The sequence below is a fragment of the Triturus cristatus genome, chromosome 8, assembly GCF_964204655.1.
Source record: "Triturus cristatus chromosome 8, aTriCri1.1, whole genome shotgun sequence".
NCBI classification, from domain to species: Eukaryota; Metazoa; Chordata; class Amphibia; order Caudata; family Salamandridae; genus Triturus; species Triturus cristatus.
In genome coordinates, this window is record NC_140591.1 from 1,261,796,859 (window position 1) to 1,261,819,868 (window position 23,010).

The following is a 23,010-nucleotide window of genomic DNA, read 5'->3' on the forward strand; positions in this document are numbered from 1 at the left end:
CATATTACTAATGATAGTTCTCGTTATTAGTATTATTAAGTAATAAGACATTAGACAAGTGTCTATACTAATCGCCTAACAAGACGGCTACCTGTCGCGTCTTTTTACTGGGGTCAACAAAACCCATGATTGTAATGGTAGTCCAAATCATTATAAGTTACATTTGTAATTTGCGTGCGATTTAACCATCTATTCGTTGGCAGATTGCAAGAACATCAATATTGTGTATCTACGCTCTAGTGGCTTACATATACACATATATACGTTGTTAATGGAACATTCATTTTTGTCGGTCTAGTGCCTATAGAGGTCTGTATATTATTACTTCGCGCTGGTTTTGCTTTTAATCAATGTTGTTTGCAGCATCTTTATAGACAAAGATCATTTCATAAATAAGTGTCATCACCGAACCTTGTGATATAATTACATACATATAACTTCTAATAACTGAAATCAAAAAATTCAAACACCAATAGAAATTCCAATATAAAACTCTCTTATCTGTGCTTGAGTGCAGTCCCGAGCCCGGGGAAGAAAAGGTTAGGGAACCCGTGAGACAGTCATGCTTAGAGTGGGCCCCTTCCTTTCCTCCTGTAAAAACACAGAATAAGAGATATACAGCCATTAGATTCTCCAAGAGAAGACAAATACTCTATACCCAAGCAATATATTTGAAGATTAATATAATGATACAGTTACTCTATTCAAAATTCAACAGTAGCTACATTTATACTTGTGATAGTTCTCATTCAATATGCAAATGTGAGGCCAGTTCCTCGTCAAGGTTATGCCCTCCCGGGAATCTTGTTTCCAGTTCTAAAATCCATTTAGATTCCCGTTGTCTTAGTCTAAGGTCTCTATTGCCACCTCTTGGACCCAGGACTATTTGTTCAATAGCAAAGTATCGCAACAGGGAATTATTGGATTGGTGGAATTCCAGGAAATGCCTTGCAATGGGGTACTGTACATTTATGTTAGTAATAGCTCTGAGATGTTCCATTACTCTTTTCTTTACCATACAAGTGGTACTACCCACGTATCTACGTTTGCAAGGACATTCCAATATGTATATTATAAAATTGCTACTGCAAGTCAGGAATTGGTTAATTCTCCATTTTTTATCTCTTCCTGGGATGCTAAATTCTTTTACAGAGTAGCTGAATTTGCATGCTCTGCAGTGCCCACAGGGAAAGAACCCCTTTAGGTCATGAAAGTTTGGGTTCTTTGGTTCAGTGATATCTCCTCTTACTAAGATATCCTTCAGGCTTTTGTCTCTCTTATAGGTGATCTGGGGTCTTTCTCCCATTTCCTTCCCTATGATAGCATCAGTTTGGAGAATCTTCCAATTCTCAGTAAGCATTTTGTTTATTTTTGATGATCTATTGTTGTAAGTGGTTATCAGTCTAATGCCACTATCTACATCTTCCTGGTCTTTGTGTCCCTGTTGTAATGCCTTTGCTCTAGTGACACTGTTAATTTTCGTCACTGCCTTATTTAGAACCCATTCTGGATATCCTCTTTGGCGGAACCTAGCAAGCATGTTATTTTGTTCATCCAAGAATTTTTCATCTGTGTTGCAGTTCCTTCTTGCCCTTAGTAGTTCTCCATACGGAATACTCCATTTCAGTGGTTCAGGATGGCCACTAAGGGCATGAAGTAAGCTGTTCCCAGCTGTACTTTTTCTATACAGACTTGTGGTGAGTTTCCCATCTAGGACTTCTATACATGTGTCTAGGAACTCTACTTTCCTCTTACTAATACTTGATGTAAGTTTGATATTGTATGGATTGTTATTGAGTTCGTTAATGAACTCAATTGCCTCCTCTTTCGGGCCATTCCACACAATAAACAGGTCATCAATATACCTGAGCCATACGATCACTGAATCAAAATATTTGGCCAGGGTCGGGTTTAGGCGATTTTCCTCCTTCCATTTGCCCAAAAAGAGGTTAGCAAATCCAGGTGCGAAGCACGTTCCCATATCCGTGCCTCGCACCTGCCTGTAGAGTACCCCATCGAACATAAAGATGTTGTTTTTTAGACATAATAACATCATGTCGGCTAGCATGCGTGTATGTTCAAGATACATAATGTCTCTCGAACCTAAAAAGTGCATGCATGCTTCAACTCCCTGGACGTGATCAATTATAGTATATAATGAATTAACGTCCAGGGTAATGAGATGGTAATTTTCGTCCCAGATGAGACCTTCTAATTTATTCAAAAAATCCTTGGTGTCTTTGACAAAAGAGGGTAAATTAATGACATGATCTTTAAGAAACTGATCTACGTATTTAGACACGTTCTCATTCACATTGCCGATTGAAGACACAATCGGTCTCCCTGGTGGAATAGTGGGGTGTTTATGAAGTTTGGGGAGAAGGTATAGAATAGGTAACTTCGGGAAGTCACGTTTTAAGAAACAGTACTCATGCCATGTGATGATACCAAGTTCCTGCCATTCTGATAGTTTTTGCCATGTTGTAACTATACTGGTGTTGTATGCTGTCGTGTCACATACACAGTAATATTCGTTGTTACTAAGTTGTTCTTTAGCTTCCTTGATATACATCTCTTTACCCCAGAGAACAATGTTCCCACCTTTATCTGATGGTCGTACAACTAAGCTGTTATCTTTCGATAATGCTAGAATGAATTCATACTGTTTATATGATAGATTTTGTGTTTTCATGGAGTTGTCAAAGTTATGCTTATATTTCACAAGTTCTTTAGTCACAACATCATGAAATGTATCAATTGCATCATGAGGTAAGTTGGGTTGAGTAACTGGCGCCACGCAACTGCAAAAAGGATTGCCGGGAATCTCCTACGCGGAGGTAAGCTCGGACCCGGGACTGTTGTTCGGTCGGGGAACGGAGGTTCCCTTGCAAACAGCGGGATCTGGGGGGAGTACTTACTTCTCTTAGTAGGATGGGCGAAGGGAGAATTATTTAATATTCACTGTCGGGTGATACCAATACGACGTTTGGATAGTGGAAGAGGGGTGATTTTAACTAAAGAAATAATCACAGATCCACACTCCCCGCGCCTTACCCGTGCTACGTGAGAAAGTGTACTGTGGCATCAGGAACCGCCCATAGCTGGCGGGGAGTCCGGGTAGAGCAAGGCAGCAGTTTGTAAGACCAACAAATAAACGTTACAAAAAGTAAGAGCATCGACCAAAAACGAAGAATACAGTTAACAGCCTCCTTGTATTCACTAGAGAGACACAGGATAACAAAAAATAATAACCAAGGAATTCACTAGTCACTATCAGAGACAACATCCCCATAACATGGAAGAAGAAAATGATAGACGTGTTGCTGCACAATCTCTGTTTGCACGCGCTCCTGGTAAAGGAAAAACGACAGGAATATCGGACATTAATAACAAGAAAGATAATGAACTGAATATACTACTACGTAAATATGAGAAACTCAAAAAGCAGGAAGGGTCAAAGTGGTGGGAGGCAACATCCCTCCAAGACTATGTGGAAAAGCAAATGATACCGAGAGGCCTAAGAATATACATCACGCCCTCACATGAATCCCCGAATCCACAAATGCTTGATGAATGGGCGAACAACTCTGCTGCAAGTTCTAAAAACATGATGATAATATTGATTAAATATGCCTGGGAGGATCGGGATAAAATCATCAGAGAAATATCGGAAATCGAAGAGAACTTCAAAAAATTTGCAGATCAAGCAGTTATTCAGAAATTCAAAGATGAACTCAAAGGAAGACTTACTAAGTACGAAGACGACATCAAGCAAAGGAAACAGAGGAAACTACACAGAGACTGTGTTGACTATGAAACAGGACGAATTCTAACTTATAGTCATAAGTATGACCACCTGTATAATCAAAATGTAATAATTGAAGAGCCAACGACTACGGAGGAAAATGTGACAATCCATCCTGACGTAAGTGATTCTGATACGGATGTATCAATACATACAGCGAGTTCCCTTTCGGATGCAGAAGTCATAACACATCAAGCGACTTTTTTAGACGAGTTCAGGGTAATGAAGAGGAGTCGACAATCGGGGAAGACAACAGCAACGCCTACTCCACCACAGAGAGGACGGGGAAGAGGCAGAGGAAGAGGAAGAGGCAGAGGCAGGGGCGCAGCAAGCAGAGGCGCCTCAAGCGGAAACACAGAAAGAAGAATGGAGCCCATGGGAACAAGACAAAGAGGCTCGAAATCAACACAGTAATGGATGCCCAAATGGTAAACAAAACCATAGTGAATCTCTCTGCCCGTACATTATCCTATACTGAAAAATCTACCCTATGTCTTGGGCTAACATTCTGTCCAACGGAATTTTTCAACTATGCCAATACTCGTATTGACATTTTTAAATTTGTCAGAAAAGTGAAATTAAAAAAGTGGCATATATTGAACAATAACATAGGACAAGATAATCTGGCTCAAGTATATGATATCTCCACTCAACCAAGATTGATGGTAGGAGATTTCGATACCCTGCACACGATAATTGATCTAGGAGCACCTTATTCTATTGATGCAGAGGATGTAACAACTAATAAGGCAGCATGTACTCGATTTAGACCTCGTTCAGTATTCTATCCCAACTTACCTCATGATGCAATTGATACATTTCATGATGTTGTGACTAAAGAACTTGTGAAATATAAGCATAACTTGGACAACTCCATGAAAACACAAAATCTATCATATAAACAGTATGAATTCATTCTAGCATTATCGAAAGATAACAGCTTAGTTGTACGACCATCAGATAAAGGTGGGAACATTGTTCTCTGGGGTAAAGAGATGTATATCAAGGAAGCTAAAGAACAACTTAGTAACAACGAATATTACTGTGTATGTGACACGACAGCATACAACACCAGTATAGTTACAACATGGCAAAAACTATCAGAATGGCAGGAACTTGGTATCATCACATGGCATGAGTACTGTTTCTTAAAACGTGACTTCCCGAAGTTACCTATTCTATACCTTCTCCCCAAACTTCATAAACACCCCACTATTCCACCAGGGAGACCGATTGTGTCTTCAATCGGCAATGTGAATGAGAACGTGTCTAAATACGTAGATCAGTTTCTTAAAGATCATGTCATTAATTTACCCTCTTTTGTCAAAGACACCAAGGATTTTTTGAATAAATTAGAACGTCTCATCTGGGACGAAAATTACCATCTCATTACCCTGGACGTTAATTCATTATATACTATAATTGATCACGTCCAGGGAGTTGAAGCATGCATGCACTTTTTAGGTTCGAGAGACATTATGTATCTTGAACATACACGCATGCTAGCCGACATGATGTTATTATGTCTAAAAAACAACATCTTTATGTTCGATGGGGTACTCTACAGGCAGGTGCGAGGCACGGCGATGGGAACGTGCTTCGCACCTGGATTTGCTAACCTCTTTTTGGGCAAATGGGAGGAGGAAAATCGCCTAAACCCGACCCTGGCCAAATATTTTGATTCAGTGATCGTATGGCTCAGGTATATTGATGACCTGTTTATTGTGTGGAATGGCCCGAAAGAGGAGGCAATTGAGTTCATTAACGAACTCAATAACAATCCATACAATATCAAACTTACATCAAGTATTAGTAAGAGGAAAGTAGAGTTCCTAGACACATGTATAGAAGTCCTAGATGGGAAACTCACCACAAGTCTGTATAGAAAAAGTACAGCTGGGAACAGCTTACTTCATGCCCTTAGTGGCCATCCTGAACCACTGAAATGGAGTATTCCGTATGGAGAACTACTAAGGGCAAGAAGGAACTGCAACACAGATGAAAAATTCTTGGATGAACAAAATAACATGCTTGCTAGGTTCCGCCAAAGAGGATATCCAGAATGGGTTCTAAATAAGGCAGTGACGAAAATTAACAGTGTCACTAGAGCAAAGGCATTACAACAGGGACACAAAGACCAGGAAGATGTAGATAGTGGCATTAGACTGATAACCACTTACAACAATAGATCATCAAAAATAAACAAAATGCTTACTGAGAATTGGAAGATTCTCCAAACTGATGCTATCATAGGGAAGGAAATGGGAGAAAGACCCCAGATCACCTATAAGAGAGACAAAAGCCTGAAGGATATCTTAGTAAGAGGAGATATCACTGAACCAAAGAACCCAAACTTTCATGACCTAAAGGGGTTCTTTCCCTGTGGGCACTGCAGAGCATGCAAATTCAGCTACTCTGTAAAAGAATTTAGCATCCCAGGAAGAGATAAAAAATGGAGAATTAACCAATTCCTGACTTGCAGTAGCAATTTTATAATATACATATTGGAATGTCCTTGCAAACGTAGATACGTGGGTAGTACCACTTGTATGGTAAAGAAAAGAGTAATGGAACATCTCAGAGCTATTACTAACATAAATGTACAGTACCCCATTGCAAGGCATTTCCTGGAATTCCACCAATCCAATAATTCCCTGTTGCGATACTTTGCTATTGAACAAATAGTCCTGGGTCCAAGAGGTGGCAATAGAGACCTTAGACTAAGACAACGGGAATCTAAATGGATTTTAGAACTGGAAACAAGATTCCCGGGAGGGCATAACCTTGACGAGGAACTGGCCTCACATTTGCATATTGAATGAGAACTATCACAAGTATAAATGTAGCTACTGTTGAATTTTGAATAGAGTAACTGTATGATTATATTAATCTTCAAATATATTGCTTGGGTATAGAGTATTTGTCTTCTCTTGGAGAATCTAATGGCTGTATATCTCTTATTCTGTGTTTTTACAGGAGGAAAGGAAGGGGCCCACTCTAAGCATGACTGTCTCACGGGTTCCCTAACCTTTTCTTCCCCGGGCTCGGGACTGCACTCAAGCACAGATAAGAGAGTTTTATATTGGAATTTCTATTGGTGTTTGAATTTTTTGATTTCAGTTATTAGAAGTTATATGTATGTAATTATATCACAAGGTTCGGTGATGACACTTATTTATGAAATGATCTTTGTCTATAAAGATGCTGCAAACAACATTGATTAAAAGCAAAACCAGCGCGAAGTAATAATATACAGACCTCTATAGGCACTAGACCGACAAAAATGAATGTTCCATTAACAACGTATATATGTGTATATGTAAGCCACTAGAGCGTAGATACACAATATTGATGTTCTTGCAATCTGCCAACGAATAGATGGTTAAATCGCACGCAAATTACAAATGTAACTTATAATGATTTGGACTACCATTACAATCATGGGTTTTGTTGACCCCAGTAAAAAGACGCGACAGGTAGCCATCTTGTTAGGCGATTAGTATAGACACTTGTCTAATGTCTTATTACTTAATAATACTAATAACGAGAACTATCATTAGTAATATGACATTTAATTACCAAAAAATAAGTTTTATAGTATTACGTTGCCTTGGACAAAAAATACATGTACAATCTTAACAATGTAAGCAGGTCATGATGTATAAGGACACAGCAGGTTTGCATTTTCCAATATGTCTGCCGCACTACACAACATCTGAATAGACAAGCTAGAGATATAGTCCTATTTCTGTTGTTACTTTGTGTGAGTGAAATCACGTCAATGAACTTTATTTAAACTAATGAAAAACGTTTGGTAATTCGTGTGATCAAGACACTTTTTGTGTTGAAACGCGTAACGAAGAATAAACTGCTGCCAGATTTGTAAATACCCGTGACTCCGAGTGTGCATTTATCGGCGAAATTGGATTTTGATAAAAAATTGCCGGTTTTCTGGTTTACCGGCATTGATGCACCAACTGACAACGGGCTCAGTTTCAAAATAACCTGTTTGGATGAAAGGAATATATATATATATATATATATATATATATATATATATATATATATATATATATATATATATATATATATATATACAGGGGTAAAATATGGTCTTGGAGAGAGCTATAGAGCTGCTGAATAAAGCATGGAAATCATGTAGGAATCATATGTATTGTGCATATGTCTGCAGGGATTAAGTTACCCAAAATGAATAGTCCTGGGTTATGGTGCCCTGGTGAAGATCTAGAGAGGTGAGATGCACCTACAGGAAGATCTTGCTTGGGTGAGGTGCACCCTAGTGTGGAGAAACACAGCTCAGGCATGGTCCTGGAATAGGTGAGGACTGTGATTTACTTAGTATACAGATGAATCGGCTCGACGGGGAAAGGATAAGATTTCAATGCTCCTGTTTGCATACAAAAAAGTAATAGCTCAACCGGCAGTCCTGGGCCAACCAAAATTCAGTTTGAGCTAATAAATGCAAGTGATCCTATAAAATAAGTATTCTGTTGAAATATCACACTAGAAGTGTATATTATGAACATCAATTCCAGAATATCGTTTAAGCATGATATCCAGGCCAAAATATTAAAGAAGGCAATATCAAAAGTAAATGTATAATTTTTTCCACAATAATATCAAAGCTTAAAAATGTGTTATTAAAATATTGAGATATTTAATATTGTTTCTTGCATGGTATTGGGTGGATATTTTTGTTAAATTTAATTTGTGAATATAGATATAAAATATTGCGCAATTGTTTTGGGGTTCTGTGTTTTATTAGGGTATTGGGTGGGCACTGTATTATAAAAAATGTCTTATTTTTTATTTTTTGATGTTCTAATTAATTATGTTAACTAATCATTTACAAATTTTTTTGATCAACATATTCATTAGTTTGCTATTCTATTTTTTCAGGGAATTAATTTGTTTTTGGAGGAATAGTGAGTGTAGTATTTTAGAATAATAATTTAAACCTTGTGGCTCGCCATCGCCACTGTTGCAATCGCTACTACCATGAATATCCACTCAGGGGCTTCATCTTACCTTTGCACCCACCACAGCTTCACCAAACTATCACTACTTATCAGCAAAGCACTAACACCCATCCTCAATGACTCCATCAACTCAGTTACATTCCTGGACACCTGGAAACATGCCACCATCATGCCGATGCTCAATACACCATCCACTGACCCAGCCACGCTTTCCAACTACAAACCCATCTCCCTCCTACCATACTCAGCAATAGTCTTAGATAAACTAATCAACTGACTCCTCACCGACCACCTAAGCAAACATCAGCTCCTCAACAGCACACAGCCCAGATTCAGGCCCAACCACAGTGCAGAAACAGCACTCATTGCAATCACAGATGAGATCTGCATGATCCTTGACAGAGGAGACTGCAGCCCTCATTCTGCTGGATCTCACACCCCATCTTCATCAGGTGCATGCATGAGACTGGCATCCAAGGACTTTCTCTCCGCTTGAGCTGCTCATTCCTAACAGATGTCAGCCTGGCACCTAACACCGCAGAAGCTCGCAAACTCACCTGCGGAGTACCTCAAGGGTCATCTCTCAGCCCCACTCTCTTCAATGTATATATGAGCCCTCTGGCCAACCTCATTGCGCACACAATATCCTTTCCTACACCAATAACATGCAACTCATACTCCGCCTCTAGGACAGGACCCCCAGCACTAGAATCAAGTTCACATGTGCATGACCGACGTCTCTAACTGGATGAAAGCCAACTGTCCCAAGCTCAACACTGGCAAAACAGAAGTACGATCTTCGACAAGAACACCTCACTATGGGACTCCAACTGGTGGGCAGCTGAACTTGGATTGACACCCAGAACCGAAGCAAGGGCCCTCGGAATAATTATCGATAGCAAACTGGATATAACCACATAAGTCAACGCTGTCCCCGTATCCTCCTTCCAAACCCTGGAGATGCAGTGGAAGATCTTCAAATGGCTTTCAAGCAACACAAGAAAAACTGTCACTCATGCCCTAGTCACTGACAAGTTGGACTACAGGAACACCTTTCACATTGGGTTCACCAAGCAACTCACAGAACTCGCCAGCCAGACTCATCCTCAACCTCTCACACCTCACCTACATCACACTACACCTCACCTCATGGCTCCTGATATACAAATGCATTCAATTCAAACCCCTCACAAACACATTCAAGGCACTATACAACAGGGGTCCTACCAACCTGAACAGGCGCATCTTCTTCCACCAACCACCCCAACACCTCCGCTCTGCAGGACTCTTACTCACACACATCATAGGCATACAAAGATTAAGATCAGGAGTACAAGTGTGCTCCTACATTGCGCCTAAAGCATGTAACAGCCTCCCACTTCAAATCAGAGCCTCCGCCTCTGTTGAATTCCACAAGAAACTGAAGTCCTGGCTTTCCAGTTAATCAACTTATCATAGGCAGGGCTAGGCACACACACCTGCTCAGTGCCAGGATACCCTCGCGAGTAATAGTGCACTTTACAAATACACACATAACAAATATTTTAAATAATTAGATCACTTTATTACAAATATTGGTTTTAGTTATGTATATTTATATATTGGGTGTGCATCATATTAGCAAAAATGTATTAATTTGTCATTAGATTTTGGATTTTATTGGAGAAAGTGTGGGTAGTAGTTTAAGATAATATTTTAAATCATTAAATATTTTAATACACATATTAGTTTTCAATACAGTGTTTATATTGATTTAAAATATAGTAGAAATTTAAACGAAAGTATATTGGTGTTTATTAAGTTTAAAATATTTGATTAAATAAGTAAATAATGCTTCATTTTGTAAAAGGTGTGTGATTTTTATTTTCAGTAGTAACGCTATATGTATGTGTTTTTGAAATATTATTTGCAATTTAGAAAATTAAAGGAATGCATATGCAAACATTTTTGAAAAACATTTAAATGAAATACATATTCTATGTAATAAAATGTAGCGTAACTAATTTCTTTTTTATAATAGTTTTACAATGTAAATGTTAATAAAATATATATATGAAATTTTGGTTTATAAATTTTCAAATCTTTCTAAAATATTTAGAATGGATTTACAAAGCAGAAATCCTGATTTATGAGTTTCTTATCTCTAAAAACACTCTAAACTTTCTCCTGTGGTTAGTTTTTGCAATTCGAAAAGCTTTATACAATTGTTTTTCAATTTAATGATTGTCATTGGCATATGTAACACATGGCGTGGGTTACACAACTTCTTATTCTCTGTCACTCACCACTGCATAACACAATTTAAAATCATCATAATTCAGACCATTTCTGTGAATTGGTCCCTAAATTTTTGATGAAATATAGTTTTAATATTAATTGTAACACCTGAAAATGTTTGAAATAAAATGTAAATTTTAATAAATAAAACAGTTGCTTTAAACATACAATTTCTAAAAAGTACTTGTTTTCTACAATGTATGCATAATATGGATTATAAAAGTAACTCATATCACTCCAAATATACACACTTTCACTTGTGTTTGTAGGACTGGAGTTAGAATATTATATATGACCCACCTCCTCAATTCAATGACTTCCCCGCATTTGGTGAACAGTTGATGGGATATTTAATATGCTCTCCCCCCAATTGCATGCACTTTCCTCAGTGTTTGTGGGACTGCAGTTAGAATAGTAAATATGACCTCCACCAAATATATGCCCTTACCCCAATGATTGTTGGATGGGAGATAGAATAATAAATATATCCTCAACCAAATAAATACACTTTCCCCAATTTTTGTGGGACTAGATTTAGTAAGTACATTTAACAGCCCCAAATATGTGCCTTTCCCCAGTGTTACTAGCACTGGAGATGCACTAGGAAATACAATTTCCCTCAATTATATGCATTTTCCCTAACGTATGTATGAGTGGAGTTAAAATAGTGAACAGTTATATAGAACCATACTTAACCTGGAATATGATGCCATCAACGTCGTCTGTTGACCCATTTCAGGCTGAATCTTTTTCCCCGCCCCATCCCCTCTATTCATGGCTGTTTTTCAAATTCTGACCTGCCCCTCAGCGAATGTGACAATATAACGACTAAAGACACTTTACATGTCACTATGCTTTGTCCAAAATATAACAATCTGCGGCACAAGTTCCTGTTTCCGATCTTAAGGCCAATGAATTTTACCCAAGTCAGGCCTGCTCCGCTGTTTTTACAGTTCTTAAATTCTCCTTCTGTTTGTTTATACCTTGTACGCTTTCTGATGGGGGTTTTAAAACGTGAATGAGCTTGACGATGATAACCTGTATGTTAATTTTTATGATATCTTATGTTTTTTATGGTTTTATTTGTAAAATCGAATAAACAAATTTGATTTGATAGTGAATATCCTTCCCCAAATATATGCTATTTCCAAAAAGTTAGTGTGATTGAAGTTAGATTAAAGTCCTTTAACCAATGTTAGAGGAACTGAAGTTAGAATACTAAATTTGACACCTGCAAACATAATCATGTACCCAAAGTGTTTGCAACACTGTAGTAAGAATACTAAATATGCACCCCCAAGTATATGTACTTAACCCAATGTTTATAGGATTGGGGATAGAACAGTAAATTTGACCTCACCCCAGTTTTCAGGAAAGAAGATTACCATGACATTGCTGTGAATTGGGCCTATGGTTGGCAAACTAAACACATATGTTAAGAGGTAGAGAAACTATAAACTATGCAAAGAAAAAAATACATGAGAGACAGCATGAAAGGTGGAAGGAAATGGGAATTTAAAGAGAGAAAATAATAAAGCTGGAAGGAAAGAAGGTTAAGAGTAACAAAAGTTGAAAGAAAAAAGAAAGAAAGAAAGAAAGAAAGAAAGAAAGAAAGAAAGAAAGAAAGAAAGAAAGAAAGAAAGAAAGAAAGAAAGAAAGAAAGAAAGAAAGGAGGAAAGGAGGAAAGAAAGAGAGACCACCCAAAATATGCATTTCTCTAATGTTTCTAGGACTGAAGTTAGAATAGTAAAAATTAAGTCCACAATTATATGCACTTCCCTCAATGTTTGTGGGACTTGAGTTACAATAATAAATTTGACTCCCCCAAATATATGCACTTTGCCCATTGTCTCTAGGATGGAACTTAAAGTAGCAAATGTGAAGCCCCCTCTCAATTATATGCACTTCCCCATTGTACTTAAAACAGGAGTAGGAATAATGTAAGAAATCTGGTTATTGATTGAAGGGTATAGAAGCCCCACTCAGGCAACACCCAGAATCCCTTGTCAGGGTGAACCACAAAAGTCACTAAATTAACCTGTGCTCAACCCTCTGGTAGCTTGGCACTAAGCAGTCAGGCTTAAATTAGAGGCAATGTGTATAGTATTTATGCAGGACACAAACAGTAATAACGAGAAAACACAAAACAAGAAACCTCACAATCCAATTTAGAAAAATAGAGTATATTTTCATAAATAAAATGATACCAGAACGACAAAAATCCAATCAGTAGAACCAGAGACATGCAAGATTCAGGTAGATCTAGTGCTAGATCTGGTGCTAAAAGCACAAAGTGCCACTTGTGTCATTTGGTCATGCTGGACCAAGTAAGTCACAAGTTCAGGCTGACCACGATGGAGTGCGGGCCAGATACAGAGACCAGGTCAGTTCCACTGAAGAATTAACCTTCTCAAAGTATGGCGAGAAGAGTTCTGTTTGCGGTGTCGGAGGCAGCGTGGAACAGGGAGAGCATTGTGGATGGACATTGCTGTAGTGCAAAGAGCAGAATGGAGGACTTTGGCTGTCATTGCTGTAGACCAAAGAGCTGGTTGAAGGTTGCAGACAGTTGTTGCTGGTGGTTTGTGTTGACAGTCACCGCAATCTGTTGTTGCTATAGTGCAAAGTGCAGATCTCACGTTGATAGTCATCATCAGCAGTTGCTGTAGAGGTTTCTGTCAGGTTTGCTGGAGCTTTGTGTTGGTGGTAATCACGGGCAGCAGAGTCTCAGCACAAACGGGCTCATTCACAGTCATGAAGAGCCTAAAACATCAAGATTTCACTTTTCTTCACAGGAGGAGCTCAACTGATGCCAGACAAGGGTCCAGGACCTAGGGATGCACATCTTGGGGAACTGGAACTCACTCCAGCAGAGGCTAGCAGGGCTCAGCCATATCTAGTTGCAAGGCCAGGCAGGTCCAGAGAAGGCATGTCTTTTTGCAAGGCCTTCCAGACAGAGCGCTGTCTAGCAAGAATACACAACCCCAACAGGAGAGCCATTCACGGTCATTTGGCCTGGAAACTGGCAGCAGGCACCAAGCGGTAAGAGTAAGGACATTTTAAAAGTAGCATTTTCAGAATTGTGACTTAAAATTTGATTTTACCATTAAAGAGGACAATAAATTTATTTTCATTTGTGTCTTAAAATAACCTTGTTGCCTGCTCCCAATCAAAAGATTTAAATACAGTGCACCTTGCCCTATTGCCCTTTAGGGTCTAACCTGGGGTGATTCCTATGTATTAAAAAGGAAGGTTTGGGCCTGGTAAAAGGTTTATTTTGCTAAGTCGAATTGGCAGTTTAAAGCTGCACTACAGGCTGCAAAGGCAGGCGTGAGACATGTATGAAAGTGCTATTTTAGTGGGTAGCACAGTGAGTGCTGCAGACCCACTACTATCATTTAATTTACAGTCCCTGGTTATATTCAGTACCACTTTTCTAGAGACTTACAAGTAAATTAAATGGACCAATCACCTGTAAGCCAATTTTACCATTTTTAAGGGAGTAAGCACTTTAGCACTGGTTAACTGTGGTAAATTGCACAGAGGCCTAATGCCAACAAAAACAAATTTAGAAAACAGGAAGGGTGAAAGGCAAAACACAGAAATAATATTTCACCCTGTGGAGAAACCCCTTCACTGACAGTGCCGTAATGTTTGGGCCAGCACTTTGCTAAAGTAGATATACAACCCTTTCCAGGATGGTAATGGGAATTAAAGTAGTTTGTTAATCTCCACAAACAAGTATGTATGTGGGCGTTCACAAGTTCCAAGGCTAAGCACGCCTCCGGAATGCTCAGGAATGCCCAAAATCTCTCCCCGAGAGTGGGGTGTACAGGTGTGGTGATCTCATGGTGAATATCTCTGCATCTATAACATGTCTTACACTAGCAGAAAATCCCTTTGCAAATTTTGGGTTCACTTTTAACTTCTTACAATGTTAGCTCAGCGAGGCCATCTCTGGGCAATACGACATTATTTATTTATTTATTTTAAAGTGACATTTTGTGTAAAACAATGCAAAATCCTACGGCAAATTATGTAACTGTACAAATCGTTGCAAATGCTCTTGTTTTGTTAACTATGTCGTGAAAATTGTAACTTTCATGACAATTTATGTTGCATATAGCCTTATCTAATGTTAGCAAAATGATTTTGCATTAGATAACATTTACAGAATCCAGGCACTGATAATGTCAGGGAGGGTTAATTGTGATTCCTGCACAAAAGAATAGTTTGCGCAGGGACCAGTTGTGCAACAGTTATCTCACTTACATTGATAGATTTTGCCTGGATAAAACCAAGGGAACAAGGCAGTTTTAAAGGCAAAACATGATGATTTCTTTGTTCAAGATATTGAGTTATATTCTCAGTTTACTTCAGGTATGTAAGAAATGCTGTTATGTTTCCTGCCAATGGCAGCACATGCCTTTAAAGTTCCTGTGACAAGCAACCATTTACCAGTGCCTAAGATGGAAAAGCTTCGTAGCTTCAGCTCTTCAAGTATTTAATGCACCAGTCAACTCAAAACAATGGCAGAGGGCATGGGCCAGATCATGAATCATTTTTACTGGTACTATTTCAAGTCCTTTTGTTCAATTAAGGCAGTGTTCGCTCCAAACACCTTTCACCACCATATCATGAAAACAGGATGCTTGAGGTGGTAAGGTGTGGCAAGAATGTTGTGTACATTTGTTGTGTGCCATTTTGCTGTGGGCTGTGGTGATGATGCGTTCTGCAGTTTTTAGTGCTGTTGTCTTTTTGTGCTCTGTTATTGCATTGTGATTTTGTTTGTATTGCAGTTGTTGTGTTGATTCTGTTAAGACTGTTTTGTTGTGATGTGAACTGTTATGTTTTAATTGTGTTGTTACATTGCTTTGTGTATGTCATGGTGTGATGTTCAGTTGTTCACTTTAGGTATGTCAGCAAATGTTGCTTTATTTCTAGCCGAAATAGCATATACCTTGAAAGTTCCTTTCACTAGCAGCCATTTATCACTGTCTGTGGTGGTAAAAAAAGCACTGTTCCAGCCCTTTAACCATGTAAGACAACAATCATGACAAAAAGGTGGCAGAGACTGTGCCTTAACTTAGCACCCACTGTGTTCGTCCCACCTCATAAATTACACATGCAGTTCTCAGTTTATGTGATACGGCCCAGAGTGCCTAACCAACTTGGTCAAGCCATCATCTACTTACTACATTCCTATCTGGTCAGCAGATTCAAGAAATATAAAAATACTTTTTTAAATACCACTTTTTCTTAAATAATACTCAACAACATACAGGAGTACACAGGTCAGGCAAAGGTAATCAATACACAGTGGAGGGTTTCCCTTCAGCACACCTCAATTTTGACATAGGATTTAGACCCTGGTGACAATCCTATCATATACCCCAGTCCTTGAGGTATTTTTTAGGGAAGCCTTTGGAGACATATGCATAATCCTAGGTTTTTGCACAAGAGTACATGCCTCATGCCCATTCCTCTAGAGAAGGGGTCATCTCTGATCTCCAACATCAATCCATGACCTCTTTAGCAATCAACAAACCAACCACCACAAAGAGTCTAATACATCTTGGCTGTCCCCGTTCATCCATCAAGCCTATTATAGCCATCTAGGGATCTGGTATATTATTTCTACCATGAATAATATACTGTGTATTTGTCACCCATTATTGTGAATTATTGGGCAGGTACAAATTGTGAGATGAAAGGTCACCAATTCATCTCTACAGCATTAGCAGTGCAGATCTATCCCCTCTCTCATTTTACTAAGTCTAGTGGGGTGGTAGTAAACTCAGTGCAGATGAATATCACTCGTTACACCCCATGTGTTTTCTACGCATTACATTACAACGCAAGTCATTAAAAAGACGCGTTGTTACATCGCATCCCATTACAACGCAAGTCATTACAACCAGGGCTCGAGTCGGGGTACCACGCGGGTGGACGGCGTCCCCCACTTATTTTACCAGGAGCTCAATAACTGGAGCAAATGGAGCCACACATTCACTCTTTGGCCTCTCTGGGGCGAGATCGGAACTCATTCATAACACTGCTCACGCGCTGGCTTCTCTGATGCAATCGCATCTAAGGGGTGAGCGAGGGGAGGCAATGAGTCTGAGGGTGCAGACCACCTTTTGTGACGTCACTTCCTGTTGTGACGTCAGCATCCCCCCACTTCTGTTTTTAGGACTTGTGCCCTGGTTACAACGACTTGCTGTAGGGGGAGCGCTGAAGTTTGGAATAGTATAATTTACTATTTCAACTCCAGTGTGTGCAACAAGGATTGAAAATCCAACAAATCCAACACCTTTTGCCCCCTACAGCAAGTCGTTGTAACGACTTGCGTTGTAATGGCATGAGATGTATCACATGCGTTGTAAACGATGTTTCCCGTGCAGATACCTCATCTGAATTATTTAAGTCCCATAGACACAGTCAGGACTCAGGGAGCCACCCTCCCTTCAGTGTAGTCAACATCATCTAAGGGGCCCACATCTTGTACAAGTCGATTGTGCAGCTGCTTAAGAGTTTCAGGGGTATTTTTCACTAGCATTCTGTAAAGTTTAGATGTTCCTTTCTTCCTGAGTACTAATAACATTAAATAGGTCACCAAAGAATTATGTTCTGGGAGCTCACCTAGCTTGCAGGTGGGAGCATCTAGAGTGTGACGTAACTGAAGATATCGACAGAAATGGGATGTATGTATGCATGCCATACATTTCGACTATTTATGAAAATATCTCATTTGGCTGCCCTGCTATATTTGTCCAAACCAAGAGATACCTATAATGTCCCAGTGACGTGAGCCATTGAGTCCCAGTATATGTCGAAGTCATGTGCCCTGCCATAGCAGAGTTACTGCAGTTGAGACTCCATCCCACCCAATCCACCAGAACACATGGTGCCAGCATGGCAGGGTCGTATTCCTAATATGTTGAAGATTGCAACGCAGGTATGGGCAATAGAGTAAGTCAAGACAAACCATGTCTCTCAATACATTCCAGCTCGGTGGATATATAGGGGACATTTTGACCCACAAACAGTGTAATTTATGGGTATCAGCTGGAAGGCCATATAATCTAATATCTGCTAATTGCAGTCCTCCATCACTGGGTGAGAAGACAAACTTATGGAAAGCAATACTGGCCTGCCCGCCATCCAGCCCATAAGAAAGTTAGTATGGAGAATTGTAAAGATTGACATGTGGCGGTCGGAATAACATATGAAAATTCTGATTCATGTTGAGCAGATGGGTAAGAAACATAATTTTAAAGAGGGCTCCACCTGCCGGCAACATTGAGTGTCAAAGACCCCCACACCGACATGTCCTGTTTGATGCGGGATAATAAAGGTTCTACATTGAGCTCCCATGACAGATAAGCACACTTGCACCAAATGTGACAGTGATTATCTGGGTCTAGTGGCTCAGTGGACCACTGCAGTAATCTGTGTTTGACCACATGGTCACAAGTTCAGACCCCACCAAAACCACTCAGCCTTTGTTCACTGTAGGGGCCACAGAATGAGTACCTCTGAGCACGGTACCAATCTGTTATCTGGCAGCAGACCACCTTGTGGTCACTGTGTGCTCTGCAAGTATTTTATTATAAACTCATCACTCCTCCATGGTTCAGAATCAATCTACTTAACAAAAGTTTTAATCACACCAACAATGTAATGCAACTCTGGCATAATCAATCTGCTGAACACTACGGTCGAAGGAAGTATCTTATAAAAAGGACGGTACATGCCAACTACAGCTCTACAGTTTGAAGAATATCATTTTACGTGGACATCAATTCAGTTTTAAGACAAGCCAGAGAAAAAGAGCTCAATCTGATGAAAAGAAAAGGCCGGTGGAGTAATCCTGACAATATGACCTACCTAACTCATGTTCAAGAATGTTTGAGACAAAGCAGTCCAAGCCTCAACCATTTGGAAACAGAAGACTGCTTTTTGGGACGGTCATCCCAGGCTGTGTACCGTTGAAATGGCGTGCACCACTTGGCGATACCTCTGAAACCTAAAACCAATAGGCAGAGAAAGGAACTCGGTAAATACAAGGACTGTTGACTACGGTTCTGGCTAAAGTCAATGCTGTGACAAAGAGCATAGAGAGTACACGTTTAATTGCAAATATTCAACATAATTGTGCCTATGATCAGCTTTACCCCGAGGTGTAAAGTGTAAACCGTCTCCTGGTACTGTCTCACTTGGACTATTGCAACAGAAAGCCTACCAGACTTTCCAAAAGGGATTTCAGACAATTGCAGTTAATTCAAAACAAAGCAGGAGGTCTAATCTAAGACCGATACAGAACAAACAGCTCACGTTCCGCGTGTGCTGGAGTCTCTGCAATGGATAACTGTTAAGAAGTAGAAAAGGATCCACAAAACATAATGGTCTTGTTGTCCCAGGTCCCTGAGTAACTGGATCTGACACTAGAGATCAACCTGAGACGTGCAGCACAGGGCAAGAACTCTGCTTTTGCCTTCAACCGTAAATATTACAAGGACAAGACCATGGGAGCCCTAGCATTAAAGGCCTGGAACAAATACAGTCTACTGCTGACAACATAACAAGAGACCCACAATTTTAACAAGAAATCAGAAGCCTTCTTCTTTCACCCAGACTTCATTGATGAGCTGGAACCTTGTATTTTGATGCATACCTTGACCTCTTTAGTTTAGTTTTCAACACCATCTTGATCACAGTTTTTTTGGAGCACACAATTACATCAATAATTCAAATCACAAATCATAAAACACGCAATCACTAATAATCAGTTGGGCTCTTGTTCTTCTTTTATTGTTCCTCATTTCCTCCAATCCCATATGCCAACGCGTTTCGCCGTGGTAGGATTAACCTACGGCTTCATCAGGAAACTTTACACCCGAGTACAGGTGACGAACTAAGGTTCGGCACCTGTGTGGGTGTAAAGTTTCCTTAGTTGAAGGACTTGGAAGAAACTATTTATTTCATGGTGGCAGACGGCGGTTTGAGGTACTTCAAAATATACGTGGAGTTGGAATTAATTGACTTGGAATTTATTATTACTGGGACACCTATAAGAACTATAAGGAAGGAAGATACAGTTACAATATGGAGAGCTGTCTGCAATAAGTAACATATTTTGAGGAGCTTTGAGCCCTGATGAAGCCGTAGGTTAATCCTACCACGGCGAAACGCGTTGGCATATGGGATTGGAGGAAATGAGGAACAATAAAAGAAGAACAAGAGCCCAACTGATTATTAGTGATTGCGTGTTTTATGATTTGTGATTTGAATTATTGATGTAATTGTGTGCTCCAAAAAAATTGTGATTAAGCTGTTCAATCTTTGGATTGAGTTTAGGGAAGTAGGGTGTTCTCTTCCCCTATCTTTTGGATGCACCTTAGATCTTGTACTTTGAGGTTAATTCACTGTGATCACTATATGAGCGCCAGCATATCCCTTTACACCTGACTTCAACACCATCTTGTCCTTTCCCCTACCCCATAGCAACCTTTGGCCCCATGAAGCAGCAGACAAGCAGCGTGTGATACTTAAGAGATCATCAAAACATATGCAAAATAAGCAAAATCTATTTTACTCAGACCAAACAAAGAAAAATTATGATGTGGCAAAATAAAATAGCTGCTGTATCTCTTGTAGCCAGGTCAGTTTTAAGCAACATAAAACTGTCCACGAGTAGTGCCAATATTTTTCTAGAGAAGGGCCCTTTGAGAACTCCCTGGTCTTCCCTTCTGCCTTAAAGAGCAGCACAGAATGCATTACTTTCCGTAGCATCCCTGCTTAAGGAATCTACCTCTCTTTTTTTAAAAGACCCCACTTCCGAAAACCCTGTCATGGACATCTGTAATATGCATCCGGTTCCCTCTCCTGGGTGCTCTGGAGTGTTGACCTGTCTCCGTGAGGTCAGCGTTCTAGAGTTCCGGAGAGGTAGCTCAGAGGGAACCAAGGAGCGGAGACGGTTGGGAAGCCTGCAGCGGTTGGGAGCAGCTGCTCTTTTTCACATCAACCTATCTCTGCTGTTCCACACCACCCTCGCGCCTCGCCTCATAATAACATCCGATTTTGAATCTACAATTTCCAACAAGCGTGCAGTCCTGCTATCTAGATCATCAATATACGTTTATCTCTATCTTGACTTTCTATCTTTATCAGCCCCTCCCTGTCGCCATTCACGTTCTCGCTCTCAGTCCCTTTCTTGTCATATTTCTCCTCGTGCTCTTACTATTGCCCTCATTCTCATTTCTCCGTTTTATCTCTCCCTCTAGTTTTCTCTTCCTCGCTTTCTTTCATCCAACCTCGCTTTTGCTCTTTCTCCCCACTCTCTCACTCATTCACTCTCTCTCCACACCCCTCCCTCCCTCATTAACTCTTTTGCCTCTTCCCCTCGCCCTATCTATTTGTGACTCCATCTCGGTCTTCTAGTTCCTTCCAGGTCTCAGCAAAAACGTTTAAAAGTAACAGCATTCATTGTACAGTCTAATGTGCCACTGGATAATATAGGACTGCCCAGTATGGCACAACATGACAATACATAAAGTGACATGGCATAGTGCAACATGCTATTGCAAGTTAATGACACGGTATGGCATGACATGACACAGTATGGCATGCCACATGACAACATGCTATGCTTTACACAGTACAGCTTGATCTTACACGATAGATCATGACATGGCACAACTTGGCATGTTATGGATGGCGGGCGCAGTATGGTATGACATAACATGGCACAGCATAACTTGCCATTGCATGCTACAGCAAGGTACAACATGGGCTGGAAGGGCATGCCTTGACTTGACATGACATGGAATAAAATAGCCCATCATATCTCACAATGCTCCTCACTCTAAAGGTTTCATGTAGGCAGTTAATTATCCTTAGACACCTTAATTTGTCATTTCCAGCTATGCAGCGGAAGTGGCCACTGGAAAGCACGAGACTTTCCAGTAACAGTCTTAAGTGATGTCAACAAACTTTCCGATCAAGGTTATTGAAACTGATTGCTTGTGTTCTTAAGTTATATTTGCATTTTGAGATTTTACTGACACGTTATGCAGGTAGATGGTAAGAAGAAAGTTCTCTGAACTTCTCGCCACACATTAAACACCGCGTGCACTTCAAGGCACCAACAAACCGGGCTTCTGACCTGATCTCGTCCTTAAAGAACTTCTTGCACAGGGACGTGCCGATGCAGGCGTTGCACTTGTCCAGCCCCAGGAAAGTTTTACCAAAACTGTAGCCGGTTATGATCCGAGGCACAGGCGGGGGATCTGACGCATCTGAGAAGGGCTTGCAGGCCAGCAGCCATATCTGGAGCGGCATTAGCACACACCGCACAACTGTGGAGGTACACCGCATCTTCAACCACATCCCGGCGAAGCCCAGCGCTACCTCTGCGAGGACCCAACCCAAAGTGAGTGGCTTCAAGGCGCCGGCGGGTGTTCCATCCCCAGCAGAAGGCTGGTGGTGTCTGATTGTTCTGCTCCTCTTTTGTGGGAAGTAGGTTGGTCGGCGAGGAAGCGGCATGGAGGATGCAGATAAGTTGCATTGCTATGGTTACCTTTCCTCTCGTGGCCGGGGTGGCCTCGCGCCTGGTTGTCCCACCCTTCACCAAATTTAGAAACTCTCACATGCAGTACTCATCTGGAGACCTGCAGATAAAAGGAGGAAATCCTGCAATGACCGCCGCGAGGCGCCGGCCGCACGAGGATCCGGCCCGACGGTGCAACACGACAGCAGCAGTTCAGGAGCCAACCCCGTGGGTTTTCACGCTACAGGAGCATGTCCAGCAGGAGTCCACCAACAAAGCATCTCGGCGTCTGACGTCATTACTTATACATACTGCTGTCAACAATATAACTATATGAATTTCCATTAACATCGTTCCACGCACATTTTTGATTCCCCATT

The 23,010-nt window shown here is 40.4% G+C and overlaps 1 protein-coding gene across 1 annotated transcript in view; it reads right to left on the reverse strand.

Moving 5' to 3' along the window:
* Positions 1-22,574, reverse strand: part of DIPK2B (divergent protein kinase domain 2B) — a 267,311-nt gene extending 244,737 nt beyond the window's left edge. The window contains exon 1 of the mRNA XM_085622964.1: positions 22,247-22,574. Coding sequence (XP_085479090.1) covers positions 22,247-22,470 — 224 coding nt within the window. The 5' untranslated portion in view covers positions 22,471-22,574. The remainder of the gene's footprint in view (positions 1-22,246) is intronic.
* Positions 22,575-23,010: the final 436 nt, after the last annotated feature.